Source organism: Habropoda laboriosa, unplaced genomic scaffold, assembly GCF_001263275.1.
Source record: "Habropoda laboriosa isolate 0110345459 unplaced genomic scaffold, ASM126327v1 scaffold434, whole genome shotgun sequence".
NCBI classification, from domain to species: Eukaryota; Metazoa; Arthropoda; class Insecta; order Hymenoptera; family Apidae; genus Habropoda; species Habropoda laboriosa.
Genome location: NW_017100599.1, coordinates 323,782 through 348,397, shown reverse-complemented (window position 1 = coordinate 348,397; position 24,616 = coordinate 323,782). Strand labels below are relative to the sequence as shown.

Below are 24,616 nucleotides of genomic sequence, written 5' to 3'. Positions count from 1 at the left end.
TATATTATATTACAATATTTAAATTTTATATTATTTAAATTTAACGCACCGTTCTTCCAAAATAATGATTTTACATGTATTAAATATGGAAGGTAAAAGAATTAATAATTTTAGTCCTTTCGTGCCAGAAATGGTAAATTAATTACAGACAGAAACTGATCTGACTTGTGTCGATTTGGACAGAAATTGTGTAAAATAAAATAAGATTTGAATCTACTGTGGTCGCAAACATCTTTACTAATATTCTCAAAAGTTCCTCAAAAGTTTCTCAAAAGATATTAATCTTTATTAGTATGATCTCTCAAAAGGTATCGATCTTAATTAATACGATCTCTCAAAAGATTAATCTTTATTAATTTCGATCTCTCAAAAAATATTAATCTATACTAATACGATCTCTCAAAAAATATTAATCTTTATTAATTTCGATCTCTCAAAAAATATTAATCTATACTAATACGATCTCTCAAAAAATAAATCTTTATTAATTTCGATCTCTCAAAAAATATTAATCTTTATTAATGTAATCTCTCAAAAGATAAATCTTTATTAATTTCGATCTCTCAAAAAATATTAATCTATACTAATACGATCTCTCAAAAAATATTAATCTTTATTAATTTCGATCTCTCAAAAAATATTAATCTATACTAATACGATCTCTCAAAAATTCAGTATTTATTAATACGATCTCTCAAAAGAAATTAATCTCTATTAACATAGCTTCTCAACAAATTTTTTTATTTATTTCATTTAAATCGTCAAATGTTCGTTGTTATTCTTTTGCAACGAAATGTTCGCAATATTTTCAAGCAGACGTAATGATCGCGATGACTGCGTTGAATTCTACAACCATTAAGCCCGAACACGTCTATAAACTCACGCATAGAAACGGATGTAGATATGATGTAACAGAGATACGGATTCGCGTAGACAATTACGTGACGTCTAATCGCAATCTGTCTTGCGCAATGAATTCCGTAGCACCTTCGAACAATTTCATTCAGAATTAATAACTTCTGTGGAAGCGTGTAACACGCGATAAATAACAGTTTCGATCGTAGACAAACGTAGCGATCGGTATTGCGATGTATTTCACTGAAATGGAATAAAATTTTGTCGATGAGGTCATCCTTGTGCTCTTCTCTTCTGGACAAACCTGTTCTCGGTATAACATTCTCGTTACATTATGAATCGTATGATAAGCAAGTATGTGAAATACACACGGAGAATTGTCTGTACGAAAGTTTTCATTAACGAAAACCTAGATTTTACCTCTTCCACCTGGTTATTCGACATTTTTGCAAGACACCCTTTTCATATTTTGGGAATAATACAATGTTAAGGAAAGGTTGTATTCTTGTTAGTGAAAAGTATGCAAGTAACGTGAAACTTTCTGTAGGAAATTTTTCATCATGGATATTCGATATTTTTGTAAACTATATTTTAATATTTTTAACAACACATTTTGACGAAAATTTTTATTCCTTTCCAGTAAATAATATTACAAAATTGTAAATTTGAACAATTAATGTAACATAATTTGCACTTTATTGGCCAATTTTTTAATAATAACTGCTCCTGGTATCAAAATGTAAAATCCTATCCGACTACAATTTTTCTCTCATCAACGAAGAAAACTAGCAAGCTTACCTATAAAAAGGTATAAACCAAAGTACCTACACACAAAAATAGTATCCAAAAGAATCAATTCAAGCAGAAATGAACTCTTCTCAAAGAAAGGACCAAAAAATGTCACCAGAAGCCAGGAAACTCCATCGAAAAACAAAAAGAATCAATTCAAAGAGAAATGATCTCTTCTCAAAGAAAGGACCAAAAAATGTCACCAAAAACCAAGATACTCCATCGAAAAACAAAAAGAATCAATTCAAAGAGAAATGAACTCTTCTCAAAGAAAGGACCAAAAAATGTCACCAAAAACCAGGAAACTCCATCGAAAAACGTTAGCAAAGATCCTGAAACGAAGGTCATCCTCAAAAATCCCCTTTTTCCTCCTATACAGTCGAACAATTTGAACGATAAGTTGATACGTCCATGGTCATCGAGTAGGCTATCTCGAAGCGTAAATCGGTTGGTTCGGTTTGATAACCGGTTTCCACGGTCTTTTTCGTCTTCTCGCGGCTCCCGGTGTCATCGAGGGGCATTCCAAGTGGCCGTGGAGGTTTCACGATCGCCGACGTAGCGCGGTCAGTCATTCTTCGACTATCGTTATGGTGTCGCGGCGTTAACGCAGTTATGAACGCGCGTGTTGCACTTTCGGTGGCCTGCCCTTTGCTGATCGTTTTATCGGCGTCGCGTGAGTAGCCTGTATTACGCTCGATTTCCACCTAGCTGGCCTGTCGTCGAACCACGAGCAAAAAGGAACGAGTGCATGGCGTGTGCACCGAGGGTTTCTTCTTCTTGGATAGCTTTCGCGAGTCCGCAACGCGGTGGCAGTTTGAAAAAGTTCTGTTTGTTAATGGGAATTGGCGAGGTTTCGCGAGGGTTGGAGAGATTGAAAGGTGTTACACAACGGTTGATACGTTACTGTGGACAACTTTGGAAATGGGTGGTGAAAATTTGAAAGTGTGTTCTGGACGTTTTGGAGATTGTAATAGGAGATATGAACATTTGGAATGTTCCATTTTAGATGAGTCGAGAGTTTCATTTGTAAGGACTGACAGATGTAGGTCACTTAGTCACTTCGGTACTCTGGTGTTCGATTTATATGAATATTTCAAGGTTTTAGTTGAAAGTTCTTACATTGGTGTGATGTACTATCTGCATTGTATAGAAAATTGTACTGTTTTGGGTAGAAAATTTGTAGGATTTTGTGGGACACTTTTAAAGACAGTTTTTAGAAATCATTCTTAGCGATTCTTTTATTTTCAATAAAAAAGTTTTACGTTTCACCACCTATTTTTACAATACTTTGCATATTTTCTCTCTGCAAAAAATTGGTAGAATCTCATCTAAGCTAAAAGGGGACTAACTGTTTCTCAAATAAGCGTTGTAATCTAATCTACCTAACATCTTCGTTTCTAACACATTGCTGACTGATCAGAAAGATTTTTATTTTCAAAAATTTTGATCTTGTCAAATCCAAAACTATACGCTAAATTTTCATTCTAGCAATTTCTTCACATCTGCAATAATTTTCAAGATATACCTACAGGAAAACAGGAGAACACATATTAATCTTTGAAAGGTGTTTTAAAAAACAGCAAAAAAAGGAAATTGTCTGATACTTGTATTGAGATCCAGCATAAATCAGCAAAGTTAAAAACAAAATCGAAATTTTCAGTTAGGCAATGTGTTAAAAAGCAAATTTGATATTTTTGATAAACTATCATCCTCGTTACTAAACCAGATCGTTCCGCGGACTAATGGCTACGCTCTGTCTATACCGCGTTCTTTCGAAACCTATGCTTCTTCCGGCAGAGATTCGCGTGACGGAACCGATTGCACCTCGGAACGACAATAATATCCTCGCGATAACGTCCAGAAATTCATTGTCACGATGCAATTGTTTGCACCTCGCTAGTGGTCGATCAGGCTGACGCTCGCGTGAAGAGAAGCCCGGACCCGCCATGGGCGAAGAACGACGATCGCGGCCCTCCCGGCCATGGAGGCAACAGATACGGCGGACAGCCGAATTTCAACGATAAAAGAGGCCCTCCTGGTGGCCGGCCGCCGGGATTATCCGGCGGAGGTCCTCCAGGATTAAGCGGAGGCGGTCCTCCTGGTTTATTCGGCGGAGGTCCTCCGGACGGTCCTCCCGGCGGGCATCCGGGCGGTCCTCCAGGCAGTCCTCCTGGTTTCAATAAACCTGGGAAGGGCCCAGGAAGGCCGCCGAATTTGGACTACGACGATGATTATAGACCAGGAAGGCCAGGAGGGCCAGGAGGGCCAGGAGAGAGACCTTTTGATGGTGATAGACCTGATGATCGTGACGAAATCGATAGAACGCAACCTCCTGAGGAAATTAAATGCAGGTGAGAAAATATATTTAGATTAGCTTATGGTTTAATAGAGTGTTGAGAGTTTGGGTTTACAATATGGACGCCTAACTACGCTATTTTTTCTAGCGATTCTTGTTCAAAGGTCTCTTGTTTGTTGAATATAAGTTTTAGTTAGAACTCTAGGCTTAGAAAGTGTTTTATGGAAGTAGAAACTTTATGTTTCCGTGGTTCATGTGTCTTGTATTAGGAGTTTAATTTGTTTCGCTTTAGAAATGCAGGAAAGTACAAGAACACATTTGTTATTTTTCGCGTTATTTCACATACTTTGCTATTTTCGCATATTTCTCACATATGGCCATCGTTCGAATATTTGATCTTTTCTGTCATATTCGTCTAAAGTGCGACTCACTAAAAAACTCCATTCGATCGCTGTACGTGATTAGTATTAAATTTAACAAACTAATAAATCTCGTCGTCAGTGAGAAAAAGGCAATTATAAAATAAAGCAGCACATAATATCTGAGGAAAATTCTAACACTCTGGCAAATTCGAAGATAAGACGAGACAATTGATTAGCAAATCCACCTTTCGTCGGAACACTCCCGCTTAAATAAACGCAAATTTTTCAATCGCCCCCTTTTCAATATCACGTCTACGTTCGCTATAGCATGATCGAATCAATAATTAATTTGCCGCCATAAATTTATCGTTAACAGTCTAAAACGAAGTCATTTCCCCTGGTAAATGAACCATTTGTCGGTTGTAATTCGGAGGAATCGCGTTAATGAGTAAAACGTACAGGTGCGCGCGTACGGTAAATAGATGAACAATAAAACGGGCAGGTATCGATTAAATACGATACGATGTACCGATATCGCGAACCGTGGGATTGCGTTTTGGAAAATGCGTTTCCCAGTAATCGAGAGGCAGTTATGCGATATTCCAGGTATGAAATACTTCGTCAATTCGAACTGTCCTAATGAATTTCGGTTAACTAAAAGTGACAAACGCGCGCCCGGTCCGAAGCTACTGATGGAAACTCGATCCAGGGAATACGATCTGTTCCCAGGGAAGTGGCGATGGAAACAAGTGTACGTATTGTAGCTTGATTGCGAATCGTTAGCTTCGCTTTGTTTTAACTGACATGCGGGGATCCGACATCGCTGCTGCACGATTTCGCTTTCCACCGGATCATTTTTTATTCCGACGTGCGAATCCCGAAAAAACCATCTTTTACGTCCGCGATTTGCTGAAAGTATGTAGCAGGGAAGTAAAAGGTTAATCTAGCTGAATTAACCTTTTCAGGAGCAATGACTTTTAGGGGGCTGAAGAGCTTGAAGGATTTTTGCGACAGAAACGATGAAATCTTCAACCCTTTCGTTACGAAGAGCATGTATTATCCGCGCGCTGTAAAAATGGTCACTTATAAAGAGCGTACATATACGCCCTTCTGATACGTACAATTTATTATTTTACTTTCGCGCTGTGCACGAGTAAAATATCGCTGTCGATTGAAAGTCAGGCAACGTTAGAATGCATCAGTATGATTTTCAATCATTCGCGTCTCTATTTTCGCGTCAATTTTAAATAAAATGCGAAAAATTAATGAAAACGTGAAAATGCAGCCGACGGTAATATTCGTAATTTATTTTTAACGCGAGTACGTTTAATTCAAGAACGAAGAAATAAGTATCGATGCAAATATATTGTAGACGATTGTTTCCTGTTGTCTTGATTTGAAAATAATTACAATTTTACGATGAAATGCGATGAGAGCATTTTCGAAAGTAACAGTTGTAACGATAGATAGTTATCTCGAGCCTGAAAGGGTTAAAGTGATTAGGTAGGGAAATTATTCTAGCTTGAAGTTAAAGTTTTCGTAAAAAAATAGATAGAGAATCTTCTGTAAAATTATAAATATACCGGATATTAAGATAGTTAAGGTGGCAAGAGATTTTAAACAAATGATCCGAATTTTCTTACCGTCCCTTTTCCACCTCGCCGACATCGCGCGAGTGGAAACGGTACAATCAGCGAAACACCTCGCATACAGCGTCTTCAAACATGTAATCAACGTTTGTTGTCATTTCGAAAACAGGAAAAACGAGTTCCGTTGTAGAAGCAACGAATGTTTGCCGAAGGCTGCGAGGTGCGACAACAGACCAGATTGTCGCGATTCAAGCGATGAACTCGACTGTCCTACGTAAGTTAATTCTTCATTTTAGCAATAAATAAGTGTAGAAAAAGGAAAGAAACGTGAAATAGTTCAGTTTCTCGAGTGTTTCGTGAAAAAATCGCGGAGAACATAACATTTACGAACATAATCAGAGGAAGGGGTAAATAAATAAATGTAAAAGAAGAAATATGAAAGATACCGAGAAATATAAGATAGTTAAGTTTCTCTAACGTTTCGTGAAAAAATCGCGGAGAACGTAATATTCGCGAACATAATTCCATCACGAACATAATCAGAGGAAGGGCTAAATAAATAAATATAAAAAAAGAAAAAATGAAAGATGCAAAGAAATATAAGATACTTAAGTTTCTGGAATGTTTCGTGAAAAAATCGCGGAGAGAATAACATTCGCGAACATAATTCCATCACGAACATAATCAGAGGAAGGGCTAAATAACTAAATATTAAGAAAAAGAAAAAGAAAAATGAAAGATACCAAAAAATATAAAATAATTAAGTTTCTCTAACGTTTCGTGAAAAAATCGCGGAGAACGTAATACTCGCGAACATAATTCTATCACGAACATAACGCTCGCGAAACACCAAAAAGCATGAAATAATAAAGTTTCTCGAAGCTTTCCTGAGAAAAATCGCGAAAACCGCGACGATCGTGTCACAATCAGAGGAACGTCTAAGAATTCAATTATTCTTTTACTTGAACGCGTTTAACTGCAACACCGTTATTTATTCCCGCTGGACATCGCAGAACACCGGAAAACGAATCTGGCTGCGTCCTACCCGAACAACCTGAAGGTGGAAGTTACGAGCTGGGTGGTTGCGGTAAACCTTGCTCGATGCGTCCCGGGGATAAAGTTCCCAGTAACAGCATTCTGACTTACACCTGTCGGAACAATTACGTTTTGAAAGGAAGCTCCGTTCCTGTTTGCGTCAACGACAAATGGCACAACATGCCCTCGTGTCTCAGTAAGTCCATTTGCCAACTTATTTTCTCGAATTAGCGAACATCGTTTTATTTCCAAACCTGTGTAACGTTGTATTCTCCACTCGAAAAGTATCTACACGTCCAATTGGCCATTTATGGCTGAGATTTTTCGGGGATCGTTCAACTTCCATAATTGTCACATACGATTTATGCGAGAAATTATGAATTTTACTCGGGATTTTACGTGTAATTTGTTTATTTATGTTTTTTCCAAGAATCGTTTAATTTTGTTTCGTTGATTTATGCGAGAAGCTTTATTTCAAATTTTACGTACGATTTATTTTTCCTACCAACGACGAAGCGAATGGTTAATTAATATTTCACGTTGGCGGGAAATTGAATGTTTTCTCTTTCAACGGTCACGGAGAGTTTTATTTTATATAAAATATGCGAGGATACAAGTGCGTTCGAATAATGGAGATTCACCGATTCTTTCTTTTACCGATAATTTCCCCGCTCGGATAATAGCCATCGATTTTCCTAAAATTGATTCCGAAACTCGAGTGTGTTCGTACACACCGTCTGAATTAATAATTGAACAGGATTATATAATTTATGTAATTCGCTGGTATTTCCCTGAATTAATTGATTAATTACCGAGTTATTGCCCGGTGCATTATTTGGATTATTGATTATTATCCGGTGTTCATTGAAGTTTTCATGCCCCAGCTCTTTTAGCTATAATGTACATAATTGAGTATCGCGTGACACCAGTATGTATGATCAAATTTTCAACGTAATCGATACAATAGTATTTTAATAAAATGTTCATTAAACTACGCATCTGCTGTTCTACGATAATTCAATTCGAATAAACGAGGCATAAATACGCGAGATCCAATTGAACATTTTTTTTTTTTAATGTTACGGAACCTACTGTCTTTTGTGGTTGTATAACACTTGATAACAAGTTCAACAGCAATATATTTTATAACAATAACTATAAACACAGGTAAAAAGAAATAATGATAAATATAAAAAAAAATTACACCCACATTTGTGCAGCTTTTATCGTTTATCTGACGAGAGAAAAATCGCGCCAAGATTTCACAGAAATGATCATTTATTTGTTGTCTGATTGTTTTTCTTTATTTTTTTAATTTCATTGCGACAGAAACGTGTTCTCCGTTGAGCAGCTCCACGGTGAATATTTTATGCGCTTACCAGGGGAACGAAGTGTCTTGCACCGATCGAATTAAACCGGGAACGGTGGCGACTTTGTCGTGCAAATCGTCCTACAAATTGCCCGTGACGAATGACCCAGGGTATCGCGCAGTCACTTGTCTCGAAGAAGGATTATGGGACCGTCCTCTCTTCCGTTGTCTTCCAGGTATGTAACGATGATTTTGCGTATCTTGCTTCGTTCCGGCTGAATTCAGCTAACTTTCTAAATAGAGCAAAGAACAATTCGTACGTGAAATCTTGATATATTCGCGAGATAAACGGGACGATCAAGAAATTGTTATTTTACGCGCTTTGTCGAATATTAATTTTTATAAAAGTCATACAAACTAGTTTTTTTTATTTTTTAATATTTACGAGACATATGCAAATCAATATATTCTTTTCGATATCTTAATCGTTCTCACTTTTCTTCCCTGTCGATCTTTCATTTTCACGAGAAATATACAAACTAATTAATTTTCTTGTTTCAAATACCCCAATTTTTCACGAAACTTTAATTTTTACAGGAGATTCCCAAATCAATATATATATATTTTTAAATATCCTCTTGTGGCGGGTACTCTTGTCGTCGTCAACAAATCCTTACCGAACCTCGTTCTATTCTTCCACGCGAACTTTCTCTTTTCCAACTCCTTCAGATTTTAGTTTCCGTTCTTTTGTCTCTCCCCGGGTTAAGGACTTGCCTTCGTCCTCGAGTGGCCTAAGAAGCGAACATGTGGCATCCAGGTTCGCACGAGGACGAACGGCCCCGCTTTCTGCAAATTTTCCGTTTCTATCTTTATTTATCGCTACTCCTCTCTCCCTGCCCTAACAATATAAAAACCCAGTACGCCTACACCTCCGGACAGTTTTTCCTTTACCGACCATCGCGACGTACCCGCCGAACCGCTGCCGCCAGGACGAGTAACAAAATAAACGATTGTATTTCCTCGGCCGATTGCACGCCCGTACGACCATAAATTTGTACTTTAATAAATTGAGGTGCAAACAGGGTAACGACGTTCCTCACTCACCTCACTCTAATCTCTCTGACTTCTTCTTTTCCTTATCGCGTTAGCTTTCTAGGATATTGAAAAGAATAGCGCATTTTTCGAATTACCGTTCTTTGCTCCTCTAGTAAAGTTTTTTTTTTAACGAAGGTTCATGGATATGTTCAGCCTCTAATTTGTTCCATTATGCTTCGTCAGAGTGTGGAATAGCCATTTCACAGGGTAACGCGCTGGTCGTGCACGGATTCGAGGCCAAGCTCGGTGTATTTCCGTGGCACGTCGGTATTTACAACGAAAAAGCGAAAAACAATTACGAGCAAATTTGCGGAGGCACTCTCATAAGCAGCAATCTAGTCGTATCAGGTAATTTCGTTTGAGAAAATTAATTTTTGCTTCAGAGTCACGCGAGCTTGCAACTCGCTGTTACGTTTCATAAGCTGTTTCGCGCTTCGTTCTCTCTGTCTCTCTTTCTTTCTCTCCTTTTTTCCTTCACTCGGTTAATAGAGCAAATGTTTCGAGAATGTTAAGGTGATTCCAACAAACGGCATAGAAACTAACCTCTTTCTGATTACTGCTTTTCATTACAACAGAAACCGCCGCTCTGCTGTCCTAGTTAAAATTCATTTTTTAACATTTATTAACCATTTTCCCTTCGTGCTCATTTTCCTCACTTTTGATTTTCCTTGAAAATTACTGGCATTTATTGGTTCGGGCATGGGGAATGTTCAGTTCGCTTAACGTCCAGCTTATGGTTTCGTAAGGGTTGCTGCGCTCAGAATTATTTTCGTTTACTTGCAAAAGCGAAATTTAAGGAAACACTTTTTTCCATTTAAAGAATATTTGCATTGCGAATAATACGTACTTCTAAATATGCTAAATATAGGTTTAAGTAATATTCATTTATTCTTCATTTACACGTACCAATTTTTTTAAAAATTTCAAAAATATCATTTTTCAAATCAACTTTTCAAATACGAGTCATGAGTACATTTATCTCCGTAAGAATCATGAAATCCAACGGCTGAAATAGTGATTTAGCTTCGAAACACTGTGTACAATAAAAATGTAGGTTATCATACGTATTAAAATTGAACTACAACGAAATGTACATTAACCCTCTATGGGCCGAATTTTTTTCTCGACTATAAAAAAATGTATGTAACGTAAAATTAAGAAATATCGTCCTATAAATACAGAATAACAATGAATTCAGCAGTTTCAACAATTTTATTATAACGAATACATATTGTGACTTTGAAGTAACAACGGTTATCAAGAAAGTTACTGGTTAATAAGGAGACATTGTGCAACAAGGCGTTTACGCCATCTTGTGGAAAAGAGTTCAATTATTTAATAAAATAACGATATATTAGTATGTGACTTGAAAGTTACACGGGCCCATAGAGGGTTAACCCTCCGTAGGCAATTTGGGTCTTTGGCGATCCAAGTAAAATTTCGCTCCTGTACTTCTCCAAAACGAATTTCTATTTTTATTGAAACAAGTTTCAAACATTTGACTTAACGAACAATTGTATAATATAGTAAACACTCTGACAAGTAGTCCAGAATTTGTTCAGGTTTCCTCAAAACTTAAAACAGTAAAAAAATTAAATTTAGACACGAAGTACTCAGTTTGCTTACTAATTGTAAGTGTAAAAATATATTTGCCTACTCAGGGTTAACAAAAACAGAAAGAAGAAAAAGTATCAACTGCTCGTACGTACAAATTGATCACGAAGAATGCTCCATAAGAATCCCCGTTTCCCATTAACGCTTCTAAATGATAAAACAACAGGGAAATTATTTCGATAGCCGCTCACTGTTTCTACGACGAGGTGTACGGTAAACTGAAGGACAAATCGAAGTACGCGGTGGCGGCGGGCAAGCACTATCGCAGTTGGGACGCGAACGAGAATTACGTGCAGAAATCGATGCTGGCCGAGATCTCGTTGCCGGAGCGGTACATCGGCATGAAGGGGAATTTCGCCCAAGACATAGCCCTTCTGAAATTGAAGACACCGTTCGAGTTAACCACAGTGGTACGGCCGATCTGCATAGACTGGGACAACGTGTACGAGACTAGGCAATTGGAATTGGGCCAGAACGGAAAGGTGAGAGAGCCTTGTTTTTCTTTTTTTTTTTAATTAAAACATTCACTGTACGCTGAACTACACGTGACTCGAGTCAGTTTGAACTCGTTAACGTAGAAGAGATTGGGGTAGAAAAGGGACACTAAGAAGAAAATATAATTTTCAGATTAATAGAAAAAGGAAAAATTGAAAATTTGGTTTATGCAAGGAATCTCTTCACCGTATGATAGCTTAAATTAAAGAAATTATACAGTTTGGTCTCATTTATATAGGGGAGACTAGGACAAGAGGGGACTCGAAGAATAAAAAATATCATAATTTTGATATTAATGGAAAAAGGAAAAATTGAAAATTTGGTTTATGCAAGGAATCTCTTCACCGTATGATAGCTTAAATTAAAGAAATTATACAGTTTGGTCTCATTTATATAGGGGAGACTAGGGCAAGAGGGGACTCGTTGAATAAAAAATATCATAATTTTGATATTAATAGAAAAAGGAAAAATTGAAATTTTGGATTATTGAAAGAACCTCTTCACCGTATAATAGCTTAAATTAAACAGTTTGATCTTATTTACATAGGGGAAACTGTGGTAAAAAAGGGACACAAAGAACAAGACATCATAATTTTGATATTAATAAAGAAAAAAAGAAGAAATTGAAATTTTTGATTATTGAAAGAATCTCTTCACCGTACAATAGCTTGCATCTAACTCTGTGAAAGAATGAAAAATGCAAAAATATTCTCTGAACCAGGTATTACTGAAAATAGTTTGATCTCATTTACATAGGGGAAATCGGGGTATAGAAGGGACCCTAAGAACAAAGTATTACCTTTAACGCTCACATTTTCTCCACTCGATATGCCAGAAACCCTCAATTTTATATTTCTTTAATTATTTCCTACGCGTATAGAAATAAGTCTCCCATTTATTTACAATGCTATAACCTACATTTTCACCATAAAACAGAGAGCATAGCACAGTACTGAAGCATTAAGGGGTTAATAAAATAAAAATGAAATCGAAATCGTGATTTATCGACAGAACGATTTCAAATATACATTTATAATTTTGTCCAAATTCGTCTAATTCTTCAGTATCGCTCGAACGCTTTTTTTCACGCCCAGACTTATTCTCTAGCTTCCACACTTTCATCTCCTTCCCCGCGACTGGTTTCAGCTGGCTAATTAAGTCACGTCGGATTATATTTCCGTAATTAATTCCCACGACCGTTGCGCTAGCTCGCGACGATGTTCCATCTCGGCAATTAATTTATCCTCCTGATGTTTCGTTCTCCTCTCAAATCTTCTCCTTTTTATACATCCCTTTGTCGCGGGTGTAACACCTACGGACTGGTCGCGGAAGGTTTCACGGTTGGTTTCTTCGTTCTAGTCGGTTGGCTGGGGCAAAACGATCGAGGATGTGCCCAGCGAGACGCTGCAGGAGGTAAACATGCCGTTTGTACCTTACGGGCAGTGTCTGTCAGCCGTGCCTGAAGAGTTTCGGGGATTCATTACGTCTGACAAATTCTGCGCTGGTCGATTGAACGGTGAGTAGTGTTACGTCACGTGTTGCGTTGTAACGTTGCAAGGTATTATGCAATTTTCATTTCTTTTCTAATCTGTGTGATTAGAAGTCTCGACTTCCGTCAGATTTCTATGTAGTAACTAATTTAGGAAATAATCTGTTAGCAAATAATCTTCAATTTTTAGTATCGATGATATAAGACACTTGGTGCTTATTTTTCTTTTTACAAACAGTGTAGATTTCGCAGTATTCGTGCTTGTTTGACGGTGAATTAAATTCTCGTTTATATTTTCCAAGAATCGCAATGATCCGGGGTTTCCCAGTAATTAATCTTGCTACCGTTCAAATCTATCATATCGTCTGTGAGGAGCAATCTAATCGAGGAAGTTGAGTTAGACGTCACGAAGAAGTGAAGGGAAAATCATCCAGAACAAATCGTTCTTTTTAATTTTGTCAAGGATTCTGCGTTACTCTAATGAAAAATTTAGTGAAAAGTTAATGAAAAGGAAAATGAAAATAATGAAAAATCTAACGAAAAATTAAAGAAAAAATTGTCTACAGTGATTTGCCTCGTTTTTCTCACTGAACTGTTCAATCGTTAGGCTCGAGCGTTTGCGACGGCGACAGTGGAGGAGGTCTGTGCTTCGAAATGGAAGGAATTTGGTATCTGCGCGGTATCGTCAGTGTCAGCCCAGTCAAGGCCAACAGATGTGATTATCGCTCTTACACGGTATTCACCTCGACTGGTTACTTCCGAGATTGGATTCGAGCCGCTTACGTCAACACGTGAAGAACACTCGCTAATTTTCACGGTATCGATCAGTGGCCGAATGTAAAAGGCCGCTGTCCGATGAAGCAATAGAGAATGTGTTTGTTAAACGTTATCTCTTACACACGAGACGCGGTTGAAAATACTAAGGCCGCTGTCCGATGAAGCAATAGAGAATGTGTTTGTTAAACGTTATCTCTTACACACGAGATCTCTTACACATCTTCACTTCATATCGTTTATTTTTTAGGTATAATGATCTCGAGAAACTGTCAAGTAAGGAAGCATGTTTTGAAATAAATTCGATAAGTTATGTGAGCATTTTCATTATCGCAGCATATTCGCAACCATTTTTATCACAATCTCATACAAATCGTACGTTTAATTGTCGATATTATACTAGATGTTTGTGATATTCTCATTGCTGTAAATTTCATACTTTTTGAATAAAAGTGTTACACTTGATAGCGATTGATTTTTTCTGAATTTGCTTGACAATTTTATGAGAAAAAGGATCACGTAGAAATTGAAGAAACTAAATGTGCCGACTATAAAGAATTTCCAGAGTGTTTATTAGTAATCATTCAATGCACAATAATTTTTATTGAAACATCCTGTATATAAGGTTATATAAAATAATTCTTCTCAAGATCATTGTCATTTTTTAAAATGATCTTCACACGGTGGAACTCGTTTTGTTGTCAACTGTAACAATATGACAACGAAATTGTATCATTTCATTGAAAAAAATGACGATGACCTTGAAATCTCGAAAAATGTGACCCTGAAATCTCGAAAAATGTCACCTTGAAATCTCGAAAAATGTGATCCTGAAATCTCGAAAAATTCACCTTGAAATCTCGAAAAAATGTGATCCTGAAATCTCGAAAAATGTCACCTTGAAATCTCGCAAAAATGTGACCTTTAAATCTCGAAAAATATAACTTTGTAATCTCAAAAAATATGACCTCGAAATCTCGAAAGATGTGACCCTGAAGAGAATTGTTACTTCAAAGCAAAATTTGCCCTCTCAAGCAGACTCAATTTCCTCCTCCAAAATTACTTCGTATCGTCGAAAGGGAAACGAAGATACTTCAGGTTCTCGAGTTACAGGAAACACCCTGTCCGCATAGAACGGTCGAGAAACGCAATTTCATACACCGCGGACGATGTATGTTCGCTGAACTTTCGCGTTCAGTCTGGCCGCGATAAACGTTTTAACGCGAGCAGCGCCGTAACGCAAACGCGCAAAGACATTTCGATGATTCACCCGAAAAAAAGAACGAAAACGAACGGAAAAAAGTCCTGTTTGATGTACAACAAAGCGTGTCGACCACGCGGTGAAACGCTCGAAACGGCCGCTGGAAGCGAATACCTTTGATATTGGTTTTATCCGACCGGGGATCTAAATTAGCAACGGCTCGTTATTTATATCGCAACTCCGTTATTTATGACGCGACGTGAACTTTTTTGTCCGGCATCCGAATGTATTGTATCCCCCGTAGGAATATCCCGAACGGTGTCGAGATTATCTACGACGGCGTTCTGCACCGTAATCCAAGCTGACTTTTGTTTTACGACTTCGTCGGGCTATGTCCCTTCTGCTAACCCCTCGTGGATAGATGGAACCGCGAAATGTGTTTACCGTTGATGCATTTTTTTAATCAGTTCGCCCCACTGAGGAACTCGATTTTCTTTTTCTTTTTAAAAGAAGAGAATGAAAATTAACGCTCGGTAACCCTTTGCCGTCCGAATAGTCCAGTTTGGCCAGTGTGTGGCAGTACCGTGTAGTTTGTCTTTGTTTAATATTAGTTATGAAATATTAAGTTTCGGTGCAATATCAATGCACGAAGGAATGATTTATTATCGTGTAAGAGAATTCGGGGGCACCGCCGAGACGGGCATTCGGGCGGCCAGCCCGGATGTTTACAGTAATAAGAGTGGGCGATATGGGGCACGAGGACTACGACGCCACGAGCATCGTCAACCAGCCCTCGAGGCCCTTGACGACACACATTTGGCAACGGCTGGAAAAAGGGGCTTTCCTAGTCGGAAGGCCAGTCTTGGTTAGAGAGTCGCTCGGTGACGATCTAAGCAAGTTAACCCACGTTAAATAAATCCATTTCTATAAAATACGCTGTCAGAAAGTACTCTCGGAGTAGCTAAGCAAGTTAACCCACGTTAAATAAATCCATTTCTATAAAATACGCTGTCAGAAAGTACTCTAACTCGGAGTAAGGTGGGCGTAAAATTCACTAAAAGTATCTACGTCCTCCGCAACAATATATTCCACTCAGAATCTATGTCTACGTTAATCGGACGTCGCTTGCAAAGGTGTACGTTGAAGGTCTCGGTAAGAGTGTGTACGCGTCGTCCTGCCGATCCCTGTCCACCCCTACGCGAGCAGTCCCAGGGAAAGGCCCAAAGGGGCGGAGTCACCCCCACCGAGCGCGCTGGGCCTGGCTTCAAGGTGCTCGCTTCACCGTCTTCGGGACGGATTTTCTCACAACACCTTCAATTTCTCAATTCTCCTTACAATCCTGCATAATTTATCATTGTATAATATCTGAAGGGAAAAATTCCTAAGTCCGACTCGACATAGGACCGCAAAGGGTTAGGCAAGAGGAACAGCTCGATTCCATTTCAGCGGAGGGAGGAACTTTTCTGTTAGAAGTCTGTCGAAATTTGAACGAATTGTATTTATTATTTTCATGGAGCTTCCTTTGACTCTATGTCGTCGTGTTTTCCATAGGCACGGTAGTCGACTGGTTGGAATTATTTTTTTACAGCGCGCGCTCAGTCAATTGTCGTCTAAAAAACGTCTCAATTTTATTCGAATGAGTTTGTTCAAGCTGTGTGCATATTATTCTTCTTTTTTCCCCCCGTTTCTGCAGACAAAAGGTCCACAAGGCCTTGCCGGGAATATCCCGGGGTTCGATCGCAAAGAGTTAACTGTCAGACAGCGGATAGGCGGATGCTGGGTCAAATATGACTAGGGTTGCCATCCGTTCGGGTTTCCCCGGATTTGTCTTAGTTTTTAAGGCGTTCGGAGACGGTTCGAGCGGATTTTCTAGTGATACGGGTTTTCCGATGTTCGTTTGCTGTCCAAACCGTTAGATCCTACCGATCATCCGTGTTATCTGTGCGTTGATCTAGCACGCGTCAGACGCATCTCTGCTAATATACCATATGTAGCAATGCATCTGTTTTTCTAGGAGCAATTTTCAAGTGTTGCGTTCGCGTTGGAAGCAGTCTAAATGCAAACGCAAGAAAGAAGTTTTTATCTTGGAGTATCGTAATTGATCTAGGAAATAGAAGTGTCCGGGTTTCAGAGAGAAAAGTCCGGGGTTTCAATGCTCTCTGTTCTAGATTAGTGACTTTATAAATGACAACCCTAAAATCTTTTTCGTATGCAAGCGAAACCAAATTTTTTTATTTCACTAAGTATTGTGTAAGAGTAAAAAATTACAGGTGATTAAAATGACGGATATTAAAATAACGTTGGTTCGCTCGTCGATGGCTATGTACGGTATTGTGTGGGCCGCTGCCCTTTTTCCCTGCAGGCAGTTAGGGCCCTGCAAGCCGTGGGGTGGGGGTGCAACCTGCGCTGCTCCTTGTCTAGGGCGTTGCCTAGGCGCGTCGCACGGCGCCTTACAATTGTATTGTTTAAAATTTCACAAATACATTGTGATCGAAATAAGAAACACGTCTACATCATAAGGAGAGGAGAGTCGTGATTTTGTTTCGAATATGTATTGAAAGAGAGACACCTAAAAGCTGGGTCAACTGTGACCCGGCTACCGCGATCCGAAGGTTAGTTCTACCCTAAGCACATCGGTACTTTTCACGATCACGGTTCAATATAGAAAAATATTCTGAATAAAGAGAAAAAAAGTCATAGTAACCCTCTAAACCCGTGATTTCCACATTTTCACGAAGCACAGAACATACTATTTCAAAAAATAGTCTAAAAAATTCTACAAGTTTAAAACACCTCCGAACTTAGAGGATTAACAAAAATTCGTTAAAATCTACGAGACTCTGGAGTTCCACTCGAACTTAGAGGAAGTCTTGGAAAAAACGAGAGAAAGTAGAGTAAACGAAATCGCATTTAATTGCAAGATCTAATACGACAACGATGAATTATTTAATTAGCACATTTGCAATCGCGGATGTTGAACATCGGTGGAATGCTCGTATTGGGACGTGTGCGGAACACGGTATGTATATGTTTGTGGGAATCGGTGTTTGCTTTTGCGTACTATTCATACGTTTATGGCTGACGCGTGTTTGCCCATTTGTGAACGGGCTTACGATCGTGAAACTAAAGGGGTAGATAGATTGTTTGATAAAATTGATACTCGACGTTTCAAACTTTTGTACGGTTTCACGGATAACGCGAATAAAGGTACTGCAAATAAAACCGGTTAACCTTTTTTTTTTTTTTATTTTATTAGCGCGTACGCGTCGTCCTCGACGACGCGAAATTTTCCGCGTGGAATTTATCCAACACGCGTGCACCGTTGAAATCGCGACGAGCAACACGCGTCCAACGGATTGAAGATCGCGTCGATTGAAGTGAATAAAAATGAGAAAAATAAACGAGCCTGTATTGACTTACTAAAAATGGTCGATATTCCGCGTGAACGGTTAACGCGAACTGCGATACTTTCCGTTCATCGTGCAACATACGAGGGAAACAAGTGATTCGAAGAAACAAACCTTTTCATTCCGAAATAAACGACTACGACACGATTGACAGCAGTATTCACACCAAATTCTAACGTTCAACGATTTTCTGTCTCGTGGAATTTTTGGAAAAATTAAATTGAAGAAGGCGAAATTTCTCAGTATCATGTTGTAGCCTTTGATCTGTACTCTTCAGGGTGGAACGAAAACAGAGACACGATGCAAAAGGAGATGCAAATATTTTTCGGTTTATTGGCGATCTGGTCGATTTTCGACGTGATCGACGCTCTAGGAGTCTCGACGTCGAGGGATCCTTCTTTATTCGTGGAGAAGAAGTAAGCGCGTGACAGACTATGGCCCTCGGTAATTTATTATGTAATAAAAAAAGCTGACATGCAGTCGATTGCCACTTTAGATGTTCAGATCGTAGATTAATAGGGAAGGTTTTGCCCGGTATCGGAAGGCTTTTCTTACAGAGACAAAACGATTTATTTCGCAGACTTTCAGCAAACTAACAGAAGGCATTTCTCACAGGATCGGCAGTTTTCTCACCTTGACCTACGAAGCGACCAGAGACGCGCTAGGCGAAATGATAAGCGCGATACAGAAATTACAGTGAAAAGTGTAACGTTGAGAAATTTGTGAATAATTTCGTCGTCGTCGTTTGTATAGAAATGATCGAAGATTTTTTATATTTGTTTCAATGTTTTTCTCTCTCTTTTTTTTTTTGGAAGGATTCAGTTCTTTGTGTGTAATCCAATAGGCAATACTACGCTTGTAAGGAGAATAAAAACGTGATTTGTAATTGGTGTGTTTTTTTTTTTTATATTTTCTTTGTAATTTGTTACGAGTGAATGAAACTGTTTCACGCAGGTGTGTGAAAAGACAAAGTGAAGAATGCTGCAGAGAATATTGAACGTCCTCCTTGTTTCATAAGCTTCAACTACATTATCGAAGAAAGTAAAATCAACAGATAGAGAAAGACTTTTATCCTTCCAGATGCAGAGTGCTTTGTTAGCATTTTCCTTTGAAACGTTAATGTTTCCAATTTGGTACGTTCTTCGACGTTGGCTCGAGATATTTCCTTCGAAAAATCTCTTCACACTCTTAACGTCTCTTTTTTTTGCTCGAAACAACCCTAATTTACGAAATTAACTGATTTTTGTTGGAAGGTATAAAATTTCACAAAATTCTATAAAATGCACAAGTGAAATCTCGAATATCTTCCTTCTGATGGTGCAAAACGTCTCCTTTCATTTGAAACACAATTCTAGCTTATAAAATGGTAACACAAAAAAAAAATTAACTAATTTCTGCTCGAAAATATAAAATTCTATAAAATACACAAGTGAAAAATCGAATATCTTCTTCCTGAAGGTGCAAAACGTCTCCTTTTACTGAAAACACAATTTCAATTTATAAAATGGTAACAAAAAAACAAAATTGACCAATTTTAGTTTAAAAACATAAAATTCCATAGAATTCTACAAAATGCATAAGTGAAAAACCGAATATCTTCCTTCTGACGGTGCAAAACGTCTCCTTTCATTTGAAACACAATTCTAGTTTATAAAATGGTAACAAAATCAAAATTAACAAATTTTTGTTCAAAGGTACGAAATTCTATGAAATGCATAAGAGAAAAATCGAACATCTTCCTCCCGAAGGTGCAAAAGAAAAAGAGCGCCGAGAAAAGACGGCTGGGCAAGAAAGTTATTAGCCCTGGCCAACGCGTTCTACCATTTCCTTCAATTACCACCTCCGATTTGCCTCTATGAGTGAGCCAGGAACGAGTGTTTTAGAGGCCTCTTATGTCGGCGGCGTTAGGGGGTCCAGGCTGGTCGGCGCGTGGCTGTATTTTTCTTTGGGCTTTTAATTAGTCCGGTCATTAATTAAACACAACTTAGCCCGGTTCGGGCCTTGGTTGCAGGCGCGGCGCCACCCGACATCCTGCTGATCCCTAACCCCTTTTCTCCGGTTCGCCATCCACCTCACTCCTTCTTTCTTTCTTTCTTTTTTTTTTTTGGCCCGCTTTGCTACACTCCACGAAATTTTTACCTAGCATAGCTCCGACGTGTAAACACGCCACGCCGCCAATTTATTTCACCACGGGGAACGTTTTAAAACAGGGGTCTTGGCGCTATGGTGTACGTTCACCTCCCTACCACCCTTCTTTCAACCGCGTTCCACTTTTCCCATCCGCCAGAAAATTCATTCTTCTCACCGGTCTCTCTCCTTCTTCCGTTATTCTTCACGGTGCTTCTCACGGACCACACACACACACTTCCTTTCGTTCTCCCTTTAACCCGTTCCCGCCACCTTCTTTCTCTTTCTTTCCCTCCACGTTTCTGCCTTTTTCGAAAGTGCTGCAGGTACTTGCATTTCCCCCCCTCGAACTTACCACATCACCGCTTTATCAGCTCTCTCCCTCTCTCCCCGTGCCACTATGGGGTTTTATTCGTTCCAACGGCGTGGTGTCTGTCTTTTAGCCAGAGTCGCGTTACCCTGCTTTTTCTCTCTTTTCTCTCTCTCTCTCTCTATCCACGTTCGCCTTCCGTCTTGCGATTTACGAGGCTACGGAACAGCCGCAGGCTTCGAAACGAAGAAAGCCTCGGCCATGGATAAGTGGTCGTTTTGCGTCTACGAAGGTCAGAGGGTGGTATTTCTTGTTTCGGTGATTAATGCTGAGTTTTATAGCGGCCGGTATTGTCGGGGAATATAATATTTATGTAGGGCGTCGGAATTGATGCTGCTCGAGTACGGAGAGAATTGCCTCTCTACGTTGTTACGGTAGAGCGTAATGAGGAATCCTCCAGATAGAATTTGCCTGCGGAAAGTGTTCGTGTATGGGCGTTTAGATCGATCGTGTTCCTGCGCGTGTAGGTGAGAGGTAAGAAAATTGACTTGAATTACCAATTTATCGTGTGTGGATACGTGTGTAACAGTAGAGAAGAAAAGAGTAGCCAAGTAGATAAAATTATAATTGATTCCGTGTAAATTTTGAGAATTTTTATGACACTTGGAGTCCTTCGATGGACCTCAGTCTGTTTAATTTCATTAGTTACTTTTATAATTTGAATGAAAATTGCAGCGTTAGGTTTGTCAAACCCTACTACACTAATCCATAAAGATCGTGTCAATGTAAATGGACAAATTAAATATACGAAAATATTAATAATTATGGTATTAAGTTTGTCAGACCTTATTAAACTAATCCAGAGAGATTACAAAAGTAAATACATGAAAATATTGATAATTATGGCTTAGGTAGCAATACATACGAATGCAAAAGTAAATGTACAAAAATTTCTGCTCCAGCTATTTCACACAATGTAAGCACTTAATATAAGCAGAACGGCCAGAGATTAACACGCTTTTTATTCAAATAACATCTCGATAACTTCGTTAACTCTTAGTGCGCTTATTTCCATAGAATACAGCCGGAGCTTCGAATTTTCACAATCCGCTCAGACCAATCGGATGGTAATTAACGTTATCGCGTCTAGCATTGGCAATCGATAGTGCGAACACTGTTATATTCCTTTTATTAGTCCCTCTATAGGTAAACGGGTCAAAGGGTACAGAAATCGTGATCGCGAAGAAGAACCGAGCAAATATCTTTTGCGATAATTTAACGACCTTCCTTCCCCCCACCTCTCTCTCTCTGTTCGCTCCTCTCTTTTATGTCCTTATCCTTTGAAATCTTTTAATGGCAATTCTCCGCTAGAGCCGCAAGGTGACTTAACTGACTGATAATATTATTGTACCCCGGCCACCGTACCTCGGACAACTTTTCATACGCAACGTCTGAAACGAATCAAGTTATTTCAAGGCGGAGGCAAGCCCGAGCTTGGGAATGGTAACCGCTTATAAATTGATTTCTCGAGAACACTTGGACTTGTCATTCTTGTTTCCCTTATTATTGCGTTCAAGTACGGCAACTTGTACTTTCCTTTTCGATAATTACCTTGGCAATACGAACGGGGGCGGGGGGATGGAAGAGTAGAGATTAGAAAAAGTTTCAACCTTCAAATTGTATCTCGCGTTTCGTACACACTCAAACGCAAGAATGTACTGTAGTATCGTAATTTTGAGAAAATGTGACGAGCAGAGAAGAGCCAGGCCCGACGGGAGAAACCCCGGCGACGAGAGGCCCACGAAGGGGCTGGCGAATGAAAAAGAGTGTCGTTGGAAAAGTCGAGAGGCGTGGGTCAAAGTCACGTGTATTATAGTTATTCATATACTTTTGTTAATAAACAATTACAAAACATAATCTCGAAGGACAATAGTAATATTTCAAAATTTCCTTTCATCTATCAAGCTCGACGATATTTCCATTCTCGATAGGCGACAGCCAATTAAACAAGAGCAGGTCAGACTCACTGCAGATGCAGAAAAACTATTCGACGCGACTCTATTTGAAATTCAGTCACAGATACCTCTCTTCCGTTTTATTCCGAAGAGAAGAGGGAATAAAATGAAGGAGAGAGTATAAAAAGAGAGAACGGTTGACGCGATCGGTTCCTGCTGCTCGATGGTTCGCGCTGGTAAACCGAATTCCCCGTCGCTTCGATAAGACAGAAAAACAAAGTGGTCTATCGGCACCCTCCAACCCTCCACCCAGTCTCGTTCGTCTGCCGTCGGAAGAATCGCGTTACTTTTGTCGGCCTTATTGTGATTTCCGATTCCGTTCGATTTGTCGTCTCGGCCGATTCCGTTCATTCGCTGAACTTGCAAATGCAGCCAGGTGCATCGATCGAGCGGACGCTCGGGAGCACGACGCGAGGGTGCGACGAGCTTTGGGTGGCGGGGATCGTTCGAGGCGTACCTGTGCAGGGGAAAACGAGCGAGGAAAACGCTCTCCCTCTCTTTCTCTCTCCCTCGAGAGAAACGAGCGTCACAGACGGAAACAGAAACAAAGGGGGAGAGAGAGAGAGAGAGGGAGAGAAACGGATGAGAAGAGGACAGGAAACGTTGAAGCAGAGATAGAGTGAATCGGATGAAAAAAGAAAGAGAAAGAAATGAGGGTGGAATGAGGACACGTGTAGAATCGAGAAAGAGACGGCGGAGAGAGTCGGTGATCGTTTAAAAGAGAAGAAGATGGTGGCAGAGGTTCGATCGGTGAACGAAGAAGAACTCTGGGGTGGAGGAGGACCACCGGGTCGATGGAAACGAAAGGTAAGATAATGGAAAATCAGAAAGAACGGCCGTCGGATTGTCGCAGTACCGGAGACAGGTGGAAATGTAAAATGGCAATACTTCAAATTCATTTGCGTGACAATCTCCGGTTCCTTCTACACGATCGACCGTCTCCGCCCACGATAAAATCAGAGGTTCGTCGGGGAGCTCGAGAGGGACGGGTGATACTAATACGAGAGGAGTTAGCGAAGAGGAAACGTAACGCGTAAAATGGGAGGGTAGAGGGGTTGGAGAAGGAGAGAAAGAAAAGTGGAGAGAATGATAAAGGGAGGGAGAGACGAGTGGTGGATATCCATGGGTCTCTTTCGGTCGTTCCGCGGTTCGTTCGCTCCGACGATTTGCCCTCAAAATTCATTGGGCGAGGCGAAAGGGAAATGAGCCTCGGCTCTCTTTCGTTTACCTCGAGTCGTTCGTCTTTTTGCCCACCCTCGTGTAACAGCTATCTTCTGGGACGTTCCTGTTAACCCGACAGCACTCCGCGACCTTTCTTCGATAACTTACCGTGTAATTATGAGGCGAGCCAGCGTTTCCTTCTTTACGCGATCGTGAAACAATTTCTGTACATTATATCGCTTCTTCGCATTGACAAATAGTGGTATAACTAAAGAAATGTAAATTCAAGGAGAGAGACAGTTTAAAATTTACACTTGGCTAGTAGTTGAATACCGATCGTGTAATTTTGTCCGATCTTTGTCGAGGACAGAAATATGTGGACACCCTTCGAAACAGAATAACTTTTTTAACGTTCGACCAAACGACTTGAACTTTTTAACGACGCTTTTTACAACCTTCTTATTTCAGCCTGGAATAAAAATTTTAAAAATACGTTTTGCAGATTTATTGCAGTTATATACACTACCGGCCAAAAGTTTCGAATCACCTCCCAATCTTCATCTGAATCTGCTACTAATTTTTCATAGACTTGATATTGATATTGTGGAGATAAATAATTATCTCATATCGATTGATTTGACTGATACAAAATTCGTTAAAAAATTCTTAAAGCTGTTGACTTCTTTCTGGGAA

The 24,616-nt window shown here is 39.4% G+C and overlaps 1 protein-coding gene across 1 annotated transcript; it reads left to right on the top strand.

Moving 5' to 3' along the window:
- The first annotated feature begins 2,229 nt into the window (after positions 1-2,229).
- On the top strand, positions 2,230-13,735 carry LOC108576668 (suppressor of tumorigenicity 14 protein homolog). The gene is made up of 9 exons (XM_017939710.1): positions 2,230-2,317; positions 3,545-3,995; positions 6,061-6,165; positions 6,905-7,122; positions 8,256-8,471; positions 9,514-9,678; positions 11,128-11,426; positions 12,799-12,955; positions 13,536-13,735. Exons 1-9 carry the CDS (start codon positions 2,257-2,259, stop codon positions 13,721-13,723), a joined length of 1,860 nt encoding a protein of 619 aa, XP_017795199.1. The 5' UTR covers positions 2,230-2,256; the 3' UTR covers positions 13,724-13,735.
- The last annotated feature ends 10,881 nt before the right edge of the window (positions 13,736-24,616 follow it).

Excerpts from the sequence above, each read along its gene's own strand:
- LOC108576668 (XM_017939710.1), top strand. The coding sequence starts at position 2,257 with ATGAACGCGCGTGTTGCACTTTCGGTGGCCTGCCCTTTGCTGATCGTT. Across the intron at positions 8,472-9,513 it reads TCTCTTCCGTTGTCTTCCAG|AGTGTGGAATAGCCATTTCA; the intron begins GTATGTAACGAT and ends ATGCTTCGTCAG. Across the intron at positions 12,956-13,535 it reads CTGCGCTGGTCGATTGAACG|GCTCGAGCGTTTGCGACGGC; the intron begins GTGAGTAGTGTT and ends TTCAATCGTTAG.